The following is a 13,842-nucleotide window of genomic DNA, read 5'->3' as shown; positions in this document are numbered from 1 at the left end:
ATTCGTGGAGTAAACTTTTTTCTTTTAAACTGTCCATTAATTATTGACTATAGTAAATAATCCTTGCCCCAAAGGGTTTTATGTAGTTGATGTAAAGAAGTAAAAAATACTTAAAATATATTAATTGATTCTCCCCTCCCCTCCCCAGACCAGGCATCGAGCCTAGTTGTTGGTGAAAAAGAGCTGACTCCACTGGTCCCTGAGGAGGCACCTGCCTCTGAAACAGATATCAATCTGGAGGTATCATTTGCAGAGCAAGCGGTCAATCAGGAGAACTCCAAGGAGAAGCCCCAGAAGAGCAAAGGCAATGATGCTTCGTTACCTGTACGTGGTACTATTCCGGTTTCACTAAAATAGAGGAATCTATTTTTCATCAGCTTTTTATTTTGGAAATTTCAGATCCATAGAGAAGTTGGAAGAAAAGTATAGCAAACACCTCCACGGGGTTCATGTAGATCCATTTGACAGTTAGCATTTTACAGCGTTTGCTTTTCCTCTTTCGATATCTGTCTCTTGATATGTTGTGTTACCAGCTGCACACTCACTTTTTTTTTTTTTTTTAATTTAAAGGCTGATTTATTTATTTAGTGGAGAAAGAGACCATGAGGAGGGGAGCAGAGGGAGAAGGAGAGCGAGAATCTCAGATTCCCTACTGAGCGCGGAGCTCTTGGCGCTCAGTCCCCCGACCCTGAGATCGTGACCTGAGCCAAAATGAGAATCACACACTCAGCTGACTGAGCCACCCAGGCGCCCCTCACGGGTTTTTTGTCTTGTTTTGTTTTTTTGTTTTTTAAATAGGCTTGATGCACAATGTGGGGCTTGATCTCATGGCCCCAAGATCAAGAGTCACATGCTGTACCCTCTGAGCCAGCCAGGCGCCTGGCCCCAACTTTTTTTTTTTTTAGCTTAACAAAGACATACAAACACAGGTATCATACTTAAGGAATTGCACACACTAAAAATAACAATTATACTTAACATATGGTTATATTAAAATGTTCCCAACTGTCACAATATTGTCCTTTCTAGCTTCCACCTTCCCCACCTCATATGGGTCATGTGTTGCATTTGATGTCCTATCTTTTTGGTATCCTTGACTCTAAATCACCTCCCCTGCTTTTTAATATTTTTGAAGAGTTGAAATAAAATTTCTGACTTTGTCTGTTCCTCATGACTAGATTCAAGTTAAACATTTTTGGCCTAACTATCGCATAGATGAAGGCTAGGCCTCTGGTGGCATCATGAGAAGAGGGGTGTGGCGTCACGTGGTCCTCTAATGGGTGATGGAAGTGTGACCCTTGGTTGGGGAGATGTTCACCAGGTCTCCCTGTTATGAAGATACTTTTCCCCCGTGCGGTTAATACTAACGTGTGATCTCCGAAACTGGGTGACTGTCCTATTTGTCACAACCTGTCACCTACCCACTTCACCAGCCATTTTTGATCCTTGCCCGAAACAATAATTATACTACTATTTGAGAAATGGTGATTTTCTAATTATTTTTCCCTCCCATTATGATTTCTTGGCAATCTTCTGTGATACTTACTTGCCCTCCCTCTCCTCTTTTTGTTTCTGAATATCATCATGGACTGGTGACTTCCTTTTTTCAGTGTTTTATAAACCATTATTATCATTATTTTTTTCAAATTTACCCAAACTTAACTAGTGGAAACCCTTGACACTGGTTCCTGTGTCATTTTAATGTGCCCCATTCTTTTACTGCTTTGCTTTCTTTTTCTTTTTCTTTCTTTCTTTTTTTTTGCTTTGCTTTCTTGTAGAAGATGCCCTAGGCTTGCTTTGTACTTTTTTCCTCTCTGACTTGAAAGGATCCCCTCTTCAAGGATCCCTAGTTTCCTTTAGTAGCAGATAGTATTTAGAGACCAAGCTCCGTGTACTAAGTTGTTTGTTGCTCCTGAATGTCTTATATTTAAAATATATATATATAATTTATTTTGTGGAAATTCACATCTGCGAAAGCTAAAAAGAATTGTATAATGAACTTCCAGTACTACCCCACTTGCCCATTAGTCTGTGGCTAGTCCTCACCTATTCATACCCCCAACCAGTGCTCAGTTCTTTTTTTTTTTTTTTTTTTTAAGATTTTACTTATTTGACAGCACGAGCAGGGACAGATGCAGAGGCAGAGGGAGAAGCAGGCCCCCCACCCCCCCGAAAAGGGAGCCCAATACTGGGCTCCATCCCAGGACATGGGATCATGACCTGAGCCGAAGGCAGGTGCTCAGCCGACTGAGCCCCCCAGTGCTCCATTCTGTGTTCCTTTGCAACACATCTCTGAATATATCATCACCTATAAATATTTCAATATGTAGTTCTAAAAGAGGGGTTTTTAAAGACATGCCCAGATTCCCATTACTGTACCTAAGAAGTACTAACAATTAATTTCCCATAGCTGATCAGTGTTCAAATTTCAAATTGTATCACAGATTTTGTTATTATTATTTTTTTCAGGTTTGTTTGAATCTGGATTTAAATAAGGTTTATGCATATGGCAGTTGGTTGCTGTGTCTTGAGACCTGTAATCTCTCCCTCCGTCTCCATTCCTCCTTTCCCCTCTTTGTCCTCCAAAATTTCTTTGTTGAAGGAACCTGGTTATTAAGTTGTAGAGAATATCCCCCTCTGTCTGACTAATTCCTCATGTTCTCCTATTTCTTATAAATTGACCATAGATTCATCTCATTCAGTGTGTGTTTCTGTCTTTTTTTTGAGGTGGGGGTCAAAATTACTTCATATATGATTATGTATCAAGAGACACAGAATAGCTGCTTGTCTTTCTCTTTTTGTGCCATTAGCAGCTAATCAGTCCTTGATCCATTAATTTATTAATGTTGACAAGATGATGTTTTCACTTCTTTTATTCATTTATTAACTTGAATACTTTTAAGGAAAAGTTTCTCAAAAGTTTCTCAAAACAGTTACTTTTCATGCTCCAGTTTTCACTGTTTTGGTCCCATAGCGTCTTTCACGAGGGACCAGTTAGTGTCATTGTATTTTAATTTTCTTGTAAAAATAGAATTTGACTCATAGGTGTAGACATATCTATGATCCTAGACAAAATTTCCTACGTATATCTGCCGTCATTTCTGCTCTAAATGTAGAATTCTCTGTTTCTGCCGGAAACCATGGCTCCATTTAGTAGAAGTAATAGTTCTGTAACTATGATCAGGACACCAGGACTGTTCCCTTCTAGGGGCTGGTCATGCCTAAAGTGCTTTCAGAGGCCAGAAGTACTTCTGTATCTTCTTTCTTCCCTGCCAAGAATAGTCGTCTCAGGGCGATATAATTAGAACACATATAATTTACTTGTTTGTTGTGTCTTCAGTTAATGCCTGGCATTCTCAGAATAACAGTACTACCTCTGCTATCAACAATATGATTACTAGAAAACAATATAAACTTGTTTTTCTTTTCTTCAGTTGTTTGTATCCTTGAGATATATCCTCAAAACACTATAATAATAAAATTACTGTGCTTTAGATTGTGTAGGATAGTTAGTTATTCTCCAGATGGTTAAGCCACCAACTGCATACCTGTTTGGGTTAATGGTTTCGTTTCATTTTCAATTTTTAGGGGTTGCTTCTTTTGTAATTTAATTTTTTTTGTAAGCACGTAAAATATTTACATGATCCAGAAGTCAGATTTAAAGCCTACATGTGTTAAAAGTCTGTCGTCATTCTGTTTTCTTCCTCCTCTTGGGTAAATTTACCTTCTGGGTAAATTCCTTTTCATTTTATCTTTATGGTTTATCCTTCCATTCTTAGATAAATGGTAGCCCACCACACACACTTTTCTCAATCTTGATTTTTTTTTTTTTTTTTGACTTAGTATATTCTGGAGATCACCTCATAGTAATATATAGAATATTCAGAAATGGTTCTCATTCTTTTTTGTAGATACATCATATTCCATTGTGAAAATGCATCATAATTTACTCAATCATTTTCCTAATGGTGGACATCCAGGTAGTTTCCAGGTTTTATCATATATTTTTAAGAATCTGGGGTTTTAAGTGAAGGACGGTAGAGTCTAATTAAAAAAAAAATGAAGACGTTGACTTTTAAGTTGTGAATTCAAAAGTGGAATAAAATATAAATTAGTATCTATTGTAGAGACTTAAAACTTCCTCTCTTATCTCATTCTCTGCTTAACATTTGTGCTCCTGTACCTTCTTCACTTTCTTCAGGTTGTACCCCAAGCTTGAAATGACCTTCCCATTTCTACCTTCCTGTTGTTCCCTGTTGACCAAGGAAGTCTTATCCTATCCTTTGGGGACTAGTTTAGTATCTAACTTTGTTATTAAGTCTTTCCTGATTGTGAATTATATTAGATAAAAATCTATAAAATAATCCTTTAAGCTATTAAGAGGCCATGCTTTTGATAATTATTGTCAATATATTCTTGTATTTATTTATGCATATATGCATCTGTTCATCTATACAACCATTTATCCACATGTCTTCTGGAAGGCATGGGCGTGTAAGCTTTTCACAAGCCCTCAGCATGGTTGATGGAATGAATATTTATATTCATCACTCCGAGGCAGGTGTCTAAGCAGATAAACCTTAAACTCCATTTCTACTCCATGCTCCTCTGCTTCTGTAAATAAGCAGTAAGCTTTATGTAATACATTGTTCTCTGCTGACTTCATTTTTAAATTCGTTTCCTTTTTCTTACAGCATCGGGTAGTTTTTGTTAATTCTTTATGATCTCTCACAGCAGATTCGAATTTCTTCTCTTAAATTTGGAGATCAGGTTTCATAACCTTTAATGGGCTACAGTTTGAAAATGGAGCTACTACTTACTGTGTTTTGTGTTGTGTACCCTCTGTATCTCAGAAAATATGCCCGGTAATTATTTATTTCTCAAATGATCTCTGTAAGGTAGATACTATGATTCCCGTTTCTTATACAAGGAACAGGTTAGATTACATATGGCTTGCTAAGGCTTGGCTTCGGTGACTCAACTTTTGGGGCTGGACTTTTTTCTGGAAGACCACGTTGACTCCATGTAATGTGCCCTGAAGGTATACCTGCATTTAATTTAGGTGTGAGTGTAAGTGGCTCTGTATTGGTGCTGCTGACAACTTGTTCAGGACAGCTTGAGATATTGTATAAATAAGATTCTGGCTTGTTGGGTCCATCATATACAATATAAATTTAATAATACTCCTTCATCCTGTTTTGGAGACTGAAACATTAAGGGCATATGCAGAAATTTTTAAGATCATAGTTTTAAAATTATAACTGGTAAAGCCTTTATCTTAGGTGCACACCTAAATTTAGTTCTTAGGTCTTTATTTAGTGCCCTTTGGATTCTTATTGACTTTTGTTTCATTCAAGCAAATTCTTGTTTTATAATGACTTTGGTTGTCTGGTAACATAGCTCTGTGGATACTAAAGGCTGAAAACTAGTCATGGAGGCCCCTATTGGCAGTTTGCTGGAGAACGGAACGCCTCTAGAGGAAGCTGAAGGGCAGTGGAAGAAGTGTTTCAGGATTGAGTGAGAACACTGAAAATCTAGCAGACACATACTTGTACACAATGCAGAAAGAGGTGTTTAGGGTTATGGTCCTAATTGTCTAGAAAAGGTTACATCATGGCTCTTTGCTCTCCATTTATTTATTTAATTTAATTTTTTTTAAAGGATTTTATTCATTTATTCATGAGCAACACACAGAGAGAGGCAGAGACACAGGCAGGGGGAGAAGCAGGCTCCATGCAGAGAGCCCGATGTGGGACTTGATCCTAGGACCCTGCGGTCACGCCCTGGGCTGAGGGCAGACGCTCCACCGCTGAGCTAAAAAAAATTAGGAAATATAGAAAAACTAAATTCAAAAGTTCATTTGTTTAGAAAAGGTTCATTCTCTGGAAATGATAATGAATGAAATATTGTAATAAAATCACATTTCACACATAGAAAAACATTAGGTAAGAATTGCGTTTCCTAGCAGACCCGAAAAAAAGTCATCTGTGCAAATTGACCAGGTGAGGATAGATTCTCTTGCTTCCCAAGTTGAGGCTAGAGTGACTTAACGTACTAAAGTCAAGTCCATCAAAGTCCATCATCACTGGTGAAGTGCCTAAGGGGCCCTTTGTATTGTGAGGGCTGCAAAAAGAGGGGTGCGGTCTGAGAGAGCTACCGGATTAATTCACGGTAACACACGGGAACCAATGACCTTATAGTCTTTGAAAAATTTTATTTCACTTCATTCTTGAAGCACGTTTTTCAAAAGGCAAAGAGCTTTCTTTTGCTGAAATTGCATTGCCTTCTCTTATCCAACGAACTGAACCATCCAGTCTATTACTAAACAAAAATGACAGGAAACTTCATAAATATTTAAAGCTGCTGCCATGAATTAAACATTGGGATAAAGAACTAACTCCTTTCATTAAAGCACAGTGTTAAATAAATAAATAAATAAAGCTCACGACATATTTTGCTAGGTAAATCAAATGTTTGAACTAATAATATTTCAGGTTTCTCTAAACATTTACCTTAGCTAATGCTTTGAATAATTGTGTTACATATGTTTGGCTTATTAGATCAATAACAACTGCTTTTAATGAAACATTTAGAACTTAAAAAAAAAAAAAGGTTGATAAATAGGATTGGTTCAGCCCTGCAGGAAACAATGCGATTAGCAGAACTGTGGGGCCACGCCAGAAGATAATGAAAAGTTTTGTGTGATTTTGAAAGCGGAGCTCAGTATGAATCACAGGACAATGAGGAAGCTTCCAGCCAGTGGCCCTGCACCTCCCAGAGCTTGATGCTCTGCTCGTCTTCCTGTAATGTGTGTCTTCATTCATCGACTAGACTGGAACAGGACACCTCCAGTGTGCCAGACCTATGGTACAGTGGGGGAGACCGAGGGGCTCACAGTCCTATATCAGTACTGACCAACTTAGACTCCTCCATTCATGCTGTGCTGGGAAAATGGAACAGAGCAGAATGGGGTTATTCCTGAATTTAGGATCTAGAAGATCTAAATTTGCATCCTTACTTTGTCACTGGCTATGTGGCCATATTTACTCTTATTAGTAATAGTAAGCCTCGTTTCCCTGCTATAATAATTCTTACCAAAGGGGACTTTTGCAGAATAGGATAAAAAACCATTTATCAAATAAGAGTATTAGCCTTACCATTTCCCCCCTTACCTTACAGTAATATTTAGGAGAAAGGGAAAGGCATGAAATCTTGAGATTATTGAAAAGGCTCCATGAGAGAAATGTAGTAATAACACTTAACATTTTCTGAGCAGGTTCTGCTCTTATTCCCATTTTACAGATGAAGTGGCTGAGGCAGCGCAGAGAGAATGTAATTTGCCGAAGGTCACATAGCTAGTAAGTGATGGAGACAAGACTGGCCACCTGCAGTCTGGCTCTCAGTTCTCAACCCCCATGTGCTGCACCGTTTAACACTTACCCTGGAAATTCACTTAGCATATTTAATGATATCTATTGCTGTTTCATTTTGTGTTCTCATAAGGAAAAAAAATGTATTGTGAAAAGTTAAGGACCTGTTTTGTCCTATAGTGGACTCTTCTTAAAACTATAGCAGATTCTATAGAGGAAGCTTCTGTGAAGAACTGTGGGAGATTCTCCTTGAAGTTGAGTTTGCTTGAGAGGATTGAGCTGCTCAGTTGCCCGAAGTTGTAGTTTTGGGAAATGCTCTAAGACAATGATGCTTAAACAGTGTAGTCTTATAATGCCTTCAGGCTCTTAAAAAGCATTGAGGACTTCAAAAAGCCTTTGTTGCACTAGGCAAGAAGGATGTTGGGATTGAGAACAGTAACTACCATGGCTTCCAGCACTTTGACAAAACCCCAGACACAAGGATTTCTGGCCAAGAAATCTGTGATTTCCTGTTTTTGGGGCATTTGTTGTCTCCCTGGACTTTGCAGCTCTGTGGAAGTATGCTGTGGCTGAACCAAAAAAGAAGACCTACACATAGTTGTACAGAAATTATGATTTCACGAAAGATTTTGAGGAGATGAACAAGACCACTGTAGATGATTTTGGAAAGTGAAGAATTTATTAATTTGAATTTCATGGAAGTTTGTCACTGGCCTGTGTTCTTGAACTATGTAACATGAATATGGAGACTACAGAATAATTTATCTTGATAAGTAAACCACGAAGACTGTGGGAGTAGAGGTTTTGTTTATGTCAGTTGTGCCTATGGATATGTACCATATTAGAAATTAAAAGCGAGAAATTTAAAAATTAAACCACTTTAAGGAAAATATTATGATTAACATAAATATTAGTTTTCATGAGAAATAGTCATATTTTCTAAAAATTAGTAAGAAGCATGTTATGGTCTTTCATTTCAGCAACTCCAGTGTCTCACTTTAGTAGAAGTCAGTTGGATGCTCACACCTACATCTGTATTCAATCTGTTGCAAAAGCACCTATCTTATACTTTTGGAAAACTCCACTGTGCTATCATGAGAGAATGGGAGTGAAAAAGGCAAATAATGTCTTAGGATTAATTATTAAACAGTTTTGACCTCATAGGCTCCTTGAAAGTGTGTTAGGTAACTTCATGGTTCCCTGGGCCTTGCTTTGAGAACTGCTCTAAGACATGTCTTTTACACTGAATTTTACACCAGGAAGTGTTAACGATATGGTAAAAAAAAAAAAAAAAAAAAAAAAAAGAAACAAAAAGAAAAAAAGAAAAAGCAGCAAAGTAAAGAGAAATAAAAGGGAACCAGTTGAACATCCTTGGCCATTAAATGAGGAAGTCAAGGGTAAACCCAAAAGATATAACCTCTATAACCTTTTTTTTTTTTAATCAAACCATTGGAGAATGATCATAGTTTTAGTAGTCAGTAAATACAGTGGGACTATAATTTGTCTTCAATATATTAGAGAAATTCATGTTTTTGCCTTCTGGTTTGTTTTCTTATATTTAATGTATTTAATATTAAAAGTGGCTGAGTAGGTAGTAGATAATATTTGCAAAAGGCAGAAAACAACAAAATAGCACTTACTTGCCTGTGATGGTAGGATCTTTAAGTCTTTTTATTCAATGGTGAAAGTGATAACAATAGCAACCATATATGGGTGCTTGGGAAGTGCCAGGCATTTACACCCCACAGCAGCCCTCTGAATTAGGTGGCCTTCCTCCCCATCCTCTCCTCGTCACCCCCTCCCTGCTCCACCTGTTCCTCCTTCCTCCCGCCTCGAGCTATGCCCACCTCCTTCCTCCTTTCCCGTCCTCCTTCCCTTCTCCTCCGCTCTTTCCGTCTGCCATTTATAGAACGAGTAGTTAAACAATTGCCCGATTATTACGAGATGCCTGGTAGGCCTTCAGGCTTCAGGCTGCTGGCACCCCATGCTCCCTGTCACCCCAGTGCTGTACTCACTCATGGCTATTAGTCTGCTTTCTCTTCCTCCTCTTCTTCCTCATAGTTTCTCTTGACTTCTATCTTCCTTTGTTCTGGAAGGTCAGTAACTAGAGTTCTCTTTCTCCTTCAGCTCTACTGTCCTCTTAGCTCCTGGGATCAGTGTGCCTACTACATAGTGTGGTCGCATTGTCTGTGGGACTCCACGTACTGACTCCCCGCAGGTGTGAGGGTCATCATCATGACAAGATGGCTCTTCATTCTGACTGGAGAAATTTTGTCACAGCTTTCACTGTTGCTACCCTGCGTACAGCTGCTTTCTATAGTTACGATTTTGTCGTCTTTCACTAAAAATGGGCATAGACACTCTAAACCTTTACTCGCTTTCTATAGTTAGAATTTTGTCGTCTTTCACTAAAAATGGGCATAGACACTCTAAACCTTTACTCTGTTAATGGTGTTTCTTTTAGAATTTCAGATTGCCAAAAGACAAAACAGGCACCACCAGGATTGGTGACCTAGCACCCCAGGATATGAAGAAAGTTTGCCGCTTAGCCCTGATTGAGCTGACTGCCCTCTATGACGTATTGGGTGTTGAATTGAAGCAACAAAAAGCTGTGAAAATCAAAACAAAAGGTAATTTTGAAATTAAAAACAAAACAGTTGGATGTAGTTCAAAAGTAGCAAAGATGAACTTGGCTTCTTTGCAGTATTCTCAGAGGGGGAAACACAAACACTTGAATATATCTAAAATTCATATTCTAAAATACTGCCTTCAAAATTTTGTAACTTTAGAACCATGTGCTACTCTCCAGACTATAGAAAATAAGGAGATAATCAAATATTTAATTGCATTGGAAGGAAATTCGGAATTAAGGAATTTTTTTTTTTTTTTTTGAATCGGGGAATCTTAAATGCTGTCTCCTTTGAAAACTACGTTTAAAAATACATTTGGGGGGCACCTGGGGGGCTCAGTGGTTGAGTCTGCTTTCAGCTCAGGTCATGATCCTAGGGTCCTGGGATCAAGTCCCACATCAGGCTCCCCACAGGGAGCCTGCTTCTCCCTCTGCCTGTGTCTCTGCCTCTCTTTGTATCTCTCATGAATAACTAAATAAAATCTTAAAAAAAAAAAAAAAAAAAAAGTAAAAATACATTCGGTGGACAGCCCGGGTGGCTCAGCAGTTTAGCACCACCTTCAGCCCAGGGTGTGATCCCGGGGTCCCAGGATCAAGTCCCACGTTGGGCTCCCTGCATGAAGCCTGCTTCTCCCTCTGCCTGTGTCTCTGCCTCTCTCTCTTTCTCTCTCTCTGTCTCTTATGAATAAATAAATAAAATCTCTAAAAAAATAAAAATACATTTGGTACATAAACTTCTTTAATTCTAAAATCAGATCTTGAAAAATGACTCTAAGATTGTTGCTACTGATCAATGACTTTTTGCTTATTTATTTGATAGGAAATACATAGGATAGTTAGCGGCCTGTCCCTGTGCTCATTTTTATTCTACTTTTAACTGTTTTGCAAAAACATTCTTTATGAAGAAAATCATGCCATGTGACCCATAATACCACTAAATTATACTCATTGTGGAGATACGCAGTTTTCCTTTTGTAAGCTTTGTGCTTTACCCATTATATAAGCGGACTTTATTTTTTATAATGTGATAGAGAACAGACACCTCCTTGGTTTTTATCTAAGATTTTATTGATCTGGAAATGCAGATAATTCTCTATTAACAAAGTTTAACTGTTTAGGAATCTCTGACCTCTTCTCTAACTTTTAAGTTCTCTCCTAAAGAGATACCAAGAATGAGGATTCTCAAGTTGCTATGGTAACATTAATAAAGACACGTCTTCACCTGATTTACGTTTTAGAGGCAATTTCTCTGTAGGACTGAAGTATACCTTCCCTCAAGGTCCTCTCTCCCATGCTGGGCCCCAGAAGAGCTCATTCTGTGCTGAGTTCCACTGACTATTATAGCTTAAGGCTTGGGATGGTGAATTTCTGAGTTAAATGGTGCTTCTGATTTTTCGCAAGGCCATTATGGATAATGAAAGACTTTAGATGTTTTTTCAGAAGCTTGTCACAAAGCCTTTGCCAAATATAAAATAGAAATATAATTTAAATAGCTGTGACTCAGTGCTTAGGACTTTTAAAATGGCTTAGAGAGGCTTTTTTTATGTTTTAGAATTGCTTCCTAGCAGAGAGAGAAGTATTAAGCTATTCTCATTAAGAGTACAGCTATTAACAGAATAGATTTTCTTTCCGTTTCTTAAATATTTTTGCATCTCATCTAATAAATTCATCAACTGGACTCTTAACATTTTTGAAGGTTACTTTTTTTCATGATTCTTTTTAGGATTGAACGAGCACAAGTGGGGGGACTGGGAGAGGGAGAAGCAGACTCCCCACTGAGCAGGGATCCCTGTGCAGGTGATCCCAGGACTCCAGGGTCACGTTGAACCAACGGCAGACATTTAACTGACTGAGCCACCCAGGCACCATTTTTTCATAATTCTTAAGCTACAAGTTATAAGGTTACTGGTATTCTCTTGAACGGCATCTCTATTGAGTGTCAGTTTCCAGTGTCCTCACTCCCCAATACAATTCCCCCTTTTCCTTGTTCACAAATGATCTATATCTCCCCTGATGATGTGTATTGCACTTCATTTAGTGATGGGGGTGGGGTGGGAGGTGCTATGCAGGAGCTATGCTCACACCAGACTGAAGGCCTGTGATTTTAACGTAGAAAATTATAAACTATTACCTTTCATTTTTTCTGGAGTTATCCCCAAATATATGCAACTATAAATTTCAATTTAAGACTACCGAGTGTCTCTATTTCCTAAAGATTTTAAAACATTTGTAGAACAAGATCATAATGTTGACTGATTTCTCAAAAACAAACATTTATATTTTTCTGTATTGTAGAATGTTGAATGTTAATTAACTATGGAAGAGATAAGTAATATTTGCTTTAGCTAAAACTTTTAATTTGATTACCTGTGGTAAATTATTTGCATTATTTCACAGACTCCATGGCACTATTTCTCTTATAGGACAGTTTAACTTTTCTAATTATTTTGGTGATCATTTGCCCTCATTTGCTTAGCTGTCTTTCCTTGCTAGATTACTATATAAGACCAAGACTTTCCTATTAAAATGTGTATACCTAATGGCTGGACAATGGCATCCACTTATTAGGGGCCCAATAAATAGTTGTTTGTTTGAATGACAATATCAAGAAATCTGATGCCTTTAATATTTTTGTATTAGTATTTTATAGATGGATGAAAGAAAAAATTTTATTTTTTGTTGCAGATTCTGGCCTTTTTTGTATTCCACTGACAGTGTTGTTGGAACACGATCAGAGGAAAGTACCAGGAACTCGAATACCCTTGATATTTCAAAAAGTAAGTAGGCCTAAGTGGGTCAGCCTGGAGAGAACATACTTAAACTAATAGAAGTTTTTTTTTCTCTTTAGGCATTCATAATATTTATAATACAGTTTTCCAATTGATATGCTTTTTATTTTGTACTTTGATTTCCTATTCAGGAAACAAATTTGTTTCAAGGGCTTATAATTTTTATTTCATGGTGATGTTTTCTGTGGTATTACTCTAACTGTGATTACCTGGCATCGTTTTCCTGTCTTATATTAGTTAGCTTTGTATAATTGAGATTTCGCTTCTATAATACACAGGAGTGGGAACTGCTTATAAATTTCTAGGGAATTGCATCCTCATGAATATTTCATGCCTTTATGTATTTCCCAAGCTTTCCTATTTACAGTGAGGATGTCCAACTTAATTTACCAATGCCTACTTCCAAAGTAGGCAAAGAAACCATAAAGCAGAATCAGAAAGTGATTGCTAAACTATCAAGTCACTGGTGTCATCAACACACAGTTATTCATAAGGGGATTATCTATGGCAATATAAAAATTTCAGTCTAATCTCTGAGCCATCATTGTTCAGAAACATGTGATAAAAGGCAAGAATGCACAGGGGGGAAGGTGGGTCAGATCCGTTACGGACTACCCAAGCCCCCCGTTACGGACTATGCGGCCCCAGCACATCACAATTTCTAAACGTTCTGGGCATAGCAGAGAGTGGCAGTGGGAACGTTTATGACTGACTGGCTCAACAAACTCATTCAATACTGAATAAAGCTCTGTCTACTTGGCACTGATGCCTCCGTTATTCCAAACCGGTCATTAGCTATCTTACCTACTAAACTCTGATTCCATTATTTCTCATGGTCCCCATCACATCCATCTGTGTCTCTCATCGTTTCTCCTAAAGAACGTTGCTCTACTCAGCAGCCTCTGCCAGCCACTGCCTACAGAGCTTGTATCTGTGTGGAGAGTGCTCAACAGGGCCTGTGATTAGCTGGGAGGTGCTGACAAATGTGGGCCAGATATTCATATTAATTTGAGTAAAAGGTGCATGTTACCACCACAGATGACTGTGGAAGGCA

General features: G+C 38.0%; 1 protein-coding gene across 3 annotated transcripts in view; it reads left to right on the top strand.

The window, feature by feature from the left end:
* ARHGAP18 (Rho GTPase activating protein 18) overlaps nucleotides 1-13,842 on the top strand; it is a 119,250-nt gene that overhangs the window by 72,971 nt on the left and 32,437 nt on the right. For all 3 annotated transcript variants that reach the window (XR_007413585.1, XM_025423005.3, XM_049115455.1), the window contains 3 exons: nucleotides 149-324; nucleotides 9,835-10,000; nucleotides 12,685-12,776. Coding sequence is in view for 2 of the 3 variants with exons in the window: in XM_025423005.3 (XP_025278790.3) it covers nucleotides 149-324; nucleotides 9,835-10,000; nucleotides 12,685-12,776 (434 nt within the window). In the remaining variant the exon portion in view is untranslated. The remainder of the gene's footprint in view (nucleotides 1-148; nucleotides 325-9,834; nucleotides 10,001-12,684; nucleotides 12,777-13,842) is intronic.

Source organism: Canis lupus, chromosome 1 (assembly GCF_003254725.2).
Source record: "Canis lupus dingo isolate Sandy chromosome 1, ASM325472v2, whole genome shotgun sequence".
Classification (NCBI taxonomy): Eukaryota; Metazoa; Chordata; class Mammalia; order Carnivora; family Canidae; genus Canis; species Canis lupus.
Note: the sequence above shows the minus strand (reverse complement) of the source record. Positions and strands in the feature narration are given on the sequence as shown.